Source organism: Danio rerio, chromosome 8 (genome assembly GCF_052040795.2).
Source record: "Danio rerio strain M-AB ecotype USA chromosome 8, GRCz13ab, whole genome shotgun sequence".
In the NCBI taxonomy this organism is placed as follows: domain Eukaryota; kingdom Metazoa; phylum Chordata; class Actinopteri; order Cypriniformes; family Danionidae; genus Danio; species Danio rerio.
This window is the reverse complement of record NC_141028.1, coordinates 61,727,501-61,735,000: the sequence shown is the minus strand read 5'-3', so window position 1 is coordinate 61,735,000 and position 7,500 is coordinate 61,727,501. Positions and strand designations below refer to the sequence as shown.

The following is a 7,500-nucleotide window of genomic DNA, read 5'->3' as shown; positions in this document are numbered from 1 at the left end:
CTGAAACACACACACACACACACACACACACACACACACACACACACACACACACACACACCTGTATTTATGACCCGGTCTATATAAAAAACTGAATTATAAAAATAAAAATTAAAAACCAATCAAAATATAACTAAATAGTGTATTAATTAGCTAAATAAACTCAAATTAAATCAAGGGTGTTTCTGTGTGGAGTTTGCATGTTCCCCCACAGTCCAAACACATGCGCTATAGGGGAATTGATCAACTAAACTGGTCGTAGTGTATGAGTGTGTGTGTGAATGAGTGTGTATGGGTGTTTCCCAGTACTGGGTTGTGACTGAAAGGGCATCCGCTGTGTAAAACATGCTGGAATAGTTGGCAGTTCATTCCGCTGTGGCGACCCCTGATAAATAAGGGATTAAGCTCAAGGAAAATGAATGAATGTGTGTGTGTCAGTGTTTGAGGGTTTGTGCGTGTGTTTGTGTGTGTGTGTGTGTGTCTGATGTCTGTGTTTTTGCCTTGCATTTGTGTGAGTGTCAGCCTTTGTGTTTGTGTCAGTGTCTGTGTGTATGTTATGTGTTTGTGTGTGTGTGTATGATGTGTGTGTTTCACCTCGACCCTCTTCTTGTGCTCAGTGGCGCCTCCTGCTGCTCCTTCAGCTTCAGCACACGGTCTACACATGCGAATGTTCCTGCTGTCACACACCTTCAGGCACTTCCCACAGACAGCCTGCACACACACACACACACACACACACACATATACAAATCACACCAAAACACACATGTACATGCACACACATATATAAAAATCAGACCAATATGCACATAAACACGCACACCAGACAATATACGCATGCACACACACACACACACACACACAGGACGCACCGCGCCGCAGCTCTTGCAGTGGTGTTTGCGTTTGGTGAAGTTGAATGCCTCGTTGCAGCCTTTACACATCTCTCTCTCCTTCTCACGCTTCTTAGAGCTCTTCTACAAAACACACACACACACACACACACACAAACACACACACACACACACACACACAATAAATTAAAATGAATGTATCCGTGCATGTTTGCATATGTATGCAAGTGTGTGTGTGATTGTGAGTCTGTGTGTGTGTGAGTGTGTATATGTGTGTATTCAGTACAAGTGTGTGTAAATGTTTATGTGTACATGTTTGTTTTCGTGTATGTGTGTTTGTGTGTGTGTGTATGAGTGTGTATGTATGCAAGTATGTGTATATGTGTGAGACTGTCTTTATGTGTGCATATATATATGTGTGCGTGTGTGTGTGTTAATGTTTGCATCTGTGTCCATGTTCCTTTATATGAGTATGTCTTTAAGTGTGTGTGCGCATATGTGTATGTGTGTACATGTATATGAATGAGTGTGTGTTTATGAGTATGTGTGTGTGTGTGTGTGTGTGTGTACATGTGTGTGTCTGCAGTTATATGTATATGAGTAAGGGTGCGTGTGTATGTGCGCATATGTGTATGTGTGTACATGTATATGAACGAGTGTGTGTTTACGTTTGTGTGTATGTACATGTGTGTGTGTGTGTGTGTGTGTCTCACCCTCTCATGCTGAGCTCCGTCTGTCTCACATATGCTGGTGTTGCTGCATGGGCCCTGCGTTCAGAATCACATGAGCTTTAATGCTGGACATGACATGACCACAGTATGTAACACACATCAACACACCAGTGTGGAGAATCAGCCCAGTGATTTACACATGAGCCCAAAACAGAAGGAAAAAGTCTGCTTTCATTAGCAGATCAATAAAGCTGAGTCAATCATCAAAACAATCCGCATCTGACATGATTACATACTATAGTCATTTATAATACATACTGCCGAGCTTGTGAACTATACTATAGTAAAACACTTTAATTAACCTGTTGTGGTGATTCTACAGTTGCTATGGTAACACAACTAAACTGATTGATCTGTTGTGGTGATTCTACAGTTGCTATGGTAACACAACAACTCTACTAATTGATCTGGTATGGTGACTTTACAGTTGCTATGGTAACACAACTAAACTGATTCTTCTGTTGTGGTGATTCTACAGTTGCTATGGTAACACAACAACTATACTAATTGATCTGGTATGGTGACTTTACAGTAGTTATGGTAACACAACTTAACTGATTGATCTGTTGTGGTGATTCTACAGCTGCTATGGCAACACAACAACTATACTAATATAAACAAATGCCCCAGTACTGTAGTGTTCTACAGGGGTATATTATACTACAATACACCGCAGTTACTGTAGTAAACAGTAAAGTACACTACATTGTTTAGTACAGTTGATCAGTTCCCTATGGTTAACACTGCAGTGTGCTGAAGCATTCAATAACAGTCAGTATACTATAGAATGGTTCAAATGCACTATATATAGTACATATACTGTAAGTATACTTGTGTGTTGTTGTGTTTAGAGTTGATTGTATGTGTGGAGTGTGTTCAGTGTGTTGTACCAGTGGAGAGTCAGGTGTGTGTTCGTCTTCTCGGCTAAAGGAGCTGTTGAAGGCCTTGAAGGTCTCGCTGTTCTGCTTGTGCTTCTCTATAGTGCCCAGAATCACCTGCAGAACGAGGAGAGGATGAGCATGAACACACACACACACACACACACACACACACACACACTCACACACACACACATAAACACTCAACTCATTCACTGTAAAGATCCAACTCTAAAGAATCACTTGTTCATTTGATTCCCTCAGTGAATCACTCATCTCTCCTGAACATGTAAACACCTCTCTTTTCAGTCTGGTTTTCCTTTAAAGCTTCCAAACAGCTCATAAACACTGTTGAAGACTGAATTATTTGCCGTCCTGTGAAATTAATTTCCAATATTTGTCAAAGTGATTTTAAGGGGGCTAATAATAACGACCACAGAAGTTTTATAAATGTTTTGAAATATATGATTTTTATTCAAGCTAATATAAGACTTTCTCCAGAAGAAAAATATAATAATTAATGCATCAAATATATGAAAAATAATGGTGAATAATTGAGTCTTCGTTTCATTTCCTTCATTATCTGACAAACTCTGTTGAACTGCAGCTGAACTCTCCAGTTTTGGAGCAAGATTAAACTCGGATTCTCTCAGATTAAATGAACTGAATTAAATGCTCATTTTAATTAAGTTGCAATTTAACTAATTGGATAAATGATGTAAAGTACAGTTTATTTCCTCTTCAGTGTAATGCACTGTTTTTCAAATGTATTATCTTCCTGCAAATCTTCCCAGAATCTATAGAGATATCCTCACCTTGATCCAGTCGTCCCTCTCCTCTGCCGTCCTGTCGAGCACACAGAGTTCACAGGGTAAAATGACACAGCATTTGAGCATTGCAAAGGATTGTACAGGACTTTTATATGTATTTTGCTGTTTGTGTGTGTTTTATGTAGAGCTGAGCTGATAATTGTGATTTATTGATAATTACTGGAATTTTCACTTGTTTACCAGCAGATGGCGCTCTAGGCTATTGTTCAACAGCAGACTGATTCATACATGAATAAATGACTGATTTATTTCCTCGTCTCCATGATGACAGCACATAATATTAGACTAGATATTCTTCAAGACACTAGTGTTCAGCTTACAGTGACATGTAAAGGCTTCACTAGGGTAATTAGGGTAAAGTTAGGGTAATTAGGCAAGTGGTGGTTTGTTCTGGAGACAGTCTAAATATATGTATTTTTTAAAGGGCTAATAATATTGACACCAAATGTGGAGGACGCAATTTCACACGTTCTCAGCAAATTCCTGTTTTCACTTTTGCATTGACTTGAATGCAGAAAAATGTAAGTGCTGCGTCAGAGTCTTTGTCGCCCCCTGCTGGTTTGATGTGCCCTTGACATGCATCACAGTGCGGTTTTTACGTTGTCTTGTGCAAACTTTTTTCATGCAAAGAGCAACACAAATGACAAGGAATCACATACAAATGCAAAACAGAAGACAAACAGAACTAAGTGAAGTTTATTTATAAACTAATGTCGAGAGAATTGCTCATGATTGATCACAGCCGGCCCCAGCATTATCCAATCTGTGATTCACCAATCAGGCGATTCCTGAGCCCCTATAAATACCCTGAGCAGTGGCGTAGAGCAAAATGTGGGGTCCCCCCTACACTGAATATTGACAGGGTAACCTGGAAACTGAAAGTGTTGGGGGAGGGGGTTGGAGGGGGAGGGGGATGGAGTTCCACCCCTACTCCTCCTCCTTTCCTAGATGGGTGGTACGGTGGCTCAGTGGTTAGCACTGTTGCCTCTTAGCAAGAACCTCCCTGGTTCTAGTCCTTACCAAGCCAGCAGACGTTTCTGTGTGGAGTTTATACATTCTCCCCGTGCTCATGTGGGTTTCCCCCGGGTTCCCCAGTTTCCTCCCATAGTCCAAACACACGCAGCTTAAGGTAATTGACTAATCCAGCACCATAGACATGCTGCTAGTCAGTGGTTATCTGTTAAGAGCGATCACTGTCTGTTCATGAGCGACTACAGCAGGGGAGTTCTCCACATCTACCTGAGCTCAAACTCCCCTCTCACCTTGCAGACAGGAGGGAGCCCCAGGCTCGAGGATCTTATGAGCTCAGGGCTCTCTCCCGGGACAGCATGCCAAGCACACTTCATAATCAATCATCAGTTGAGGGTGAACTCTTGAAACAGGTAACAGCCAGGTGTGTGTGTGTGTGTGTGTGTGTGTGTGTGTGTGTGTGTGGACGTGGCCTAAAGCTCAGCAGAGATGTTCATTCAGATGTAGTAATAATAACAGTACAGGTGAGTGTGTTCCGCTGTGTCCGTCACCTGGCCTGCAGCTCCAGCGAGCGCTGTTTCCCAGTGATGGTGAAGGTGTGCGGGACGTTCTGCTTCACGTTTTCATGAACCTGCAGTCAGACAGAGGAATCCAGTCATTCACTGGCTGATCACTGCACTTCTGTCTAGGCTGTTTCTAGTCTGTATCTTCTAGATGGCTATTTCTGTGCAGTGTTCACCTCCATGCCTGCGATGTCGATTCGCTCTCTCACGCTGAACTTCTGCCCCATCAGCCTCAGCTTTGGCACGCAGTACAGCACCATGTTATTGAACTGCCAACACACACACACACACACACACACACACTGCAGGTTCATCATCTGATACAGGAGTCGAGCATTAATGGTGTAGTGTGTAGCATTGACGTCCCTAGTGGTTGAAGTAAGTATTGCAGTGCAAATTCTAAAATAACTCCTCGGGTTGCCAGATTGACGACACAAACAGGAGCATGTTCAGATCAATTCAGGTTTACTTGTGTGACGCTTTTCACAATAAAGATCAATCCTAAGCTGCTATACAAAACATGCAGATCCTTACAATACACTCACAAACACACACACACACACACACACACATACACACAAACACACACACACACACACACACAAACACACACATAAATATGCACACAGACACACACAAAAACATACATTAACACACATGCACGCGCACACACACACACACACACACACACACAGAGACGCACCAGATAGAGGTATCGGTCCTGAGCGCTGCCGTTTTTGGCCGACATCTTCTTGATGTGTCCTTCTTTGATGAGCTCGTTAGCAGGATTAACGATGTCCTCCTCTCCACCCAAACGCTCATACACCTCCAGCAGCTTGTGCATCTTCTCCTGCACACACACACACACAGGTATATATATGTATATACACACATATACGCACACATATATGCACACACAAACATATGCACAAACACTTATTGACACACACACACATGCACACATGTATGTGCACACATACATAGAGGCACACACAAACACACACACATACACATAGACACACACACACACACACACACATAAATACATACACGCACACACATACACAGACATACATATATAAAACACACATACATATGTATGCACACACACACAAACAAACACAAAAATGCACCCACGTACACACACAAATGTACACTCAAACACACATATTTATACAAACATAAATGTACACACATCACACATAGATTCAAACACACACACACACACTTGCACAAAAACACACACACAAAAACAAAAATATGCAACCACAAAAATTAATATACAAAAACACATGAATACACAGACACACATATGCAAACACACACACACACACACACACACACACACACACACACACACACACACACACACACACACACAAACAAAAACATGCACAAGAATAAATACACTGAAACGCACACACATACAAACACACACTTATACAAAAACAAATACACACATAGACATACACACACACACACACACAAACACAGACAAACAAAAACATGCACCCACATAAACAAATACACAAAAACACACAAACACACACGCACACACACATGTACACAAACACACATCAGAACACATATACGTGTACAGATACACACAAACACACACATAAACAAACACAGATGCACACATACACGCATACACACACAAACGAGCATTCATATTCAAACACATACACGAATGCACACACACAAACAACACAAAAGGATGCAAATGCACAAACACACACACACACACACATATGTACAAACAAACACATGTATACACACACACACACACACACACATGCATACACAGAAACACATGCACACAAAAAACACATATACACACGCACAAGCAATAACACACACACACACACACACACGCGGAAGTGAGTGCTAATGACTCATCAGATCAGAACAGCAGAAGGCGGCAGCTCTAGAAAGAGGCTGATAGAGAATTGCCTCTCACAGACAGGAAGTGGAAACAGTATTTCCTGTCAGAGAGACACTAGCTGCGTGTCTGTTCATGTATTATCAGGAGCATTATGGGATATATCATTAACAACACTGGAGGGAAACACCCACACGCACAGCTAGAACATGCAAGCACAATCGGTGTCTCACCATCTTCCTGATGGCAGCATTGGAGTGATTGGCAGCGGTGGAGATCAGCTCTAGAGCATCTGAAACACACACACACACACACACACACACACACACACACACACACACAATAACATGATTTCTTAAGGCTAATATTATTGACCACAGCAGTGTATTTATTCCAGCCAAAGTGAAAGAGATAAGACACTGTGCAGACAAAAAATGTAAAAGGAGATACTTTGAAAAATGTCCGAGCCCTGCTAAACTGCAGATAAATTTTAGACGAGGGCGAATGATTCTGTCTTCAAGCATGTGCACAGATCGTACGTGCAGTGTGTTCATGTGCACGCACAAAGTCAAACATCATGTGAAATGAAGCTTTAAATATCTGTCTGCAGCGGATGTGTGTGCAGAGGTGCTGTGTGTGTGTGTGTGTGTGTGTGTGTGTGTGTGTGTGTGTGTGTGTGTGAGATAAAAATAAAGGCTCTGCTGCGTCTACAGTGGCCAGAAAAGGCTCAGTCTGCTTTTGTACACACTGATGGGCAGACTTTGACAGAAGTGTGTGTGTGTGTGTGTGTGTGTGT

The 7,500-nt window shown here is 41.9% G+C and overlaps 1 protein-coding gene across 12 annotated transcripts in view; it reads right to left on the bottom strand.

The window, feature by feature from the left end:
• fgd (faciogenital dysplasia) overlaps nt 1–7,500 on the bottom strand; it is a 44,580-nt gene that overhangs the window by 2,168 nt on the left and 34,912 nt on the right. For 11 of the 12 annotated variants that reach the window (NM_001441610.1, NM_131556.3, NM_001441611.1 and 8 more), the window contains 9 exons: nt 6,938–6,996; nt 5,526–5,672; nt 4,999–5,091; nt 4,811–4,890; nt 3,276–3,306; nt 2,473–2,577; nt 1,565–1,618; nt 873–974; nt 595–711 (listed from right to left, as the gene is read on the bottom strand). In NM_001441610.1, coding sequence (NP_001428539.1) covers nt 595–711; nt 873–974; nt 1,565–1,618; nt 2,473–2,577; nt 3,276–3,306; nt 4,811–4,890; nt 4,999–5,091; nt 5,526–5,672; nt 6,938–6,996 — 788 coding nt within the window. Of the gene's footprint in view, nt 1–594; nt 712–872; nt 975–1,564; nt 1,619–2,472; nt 2,578–3,275; nt 3,307–4,810; nt 4,891–4,998; nt 5,189–5,485; nt 5,673–6,937; nt 6,997–7,500 lie in introns of all 12 variants that reach the window. The other variant, XR_015497256.1, reaches the window with a different exon arrangement.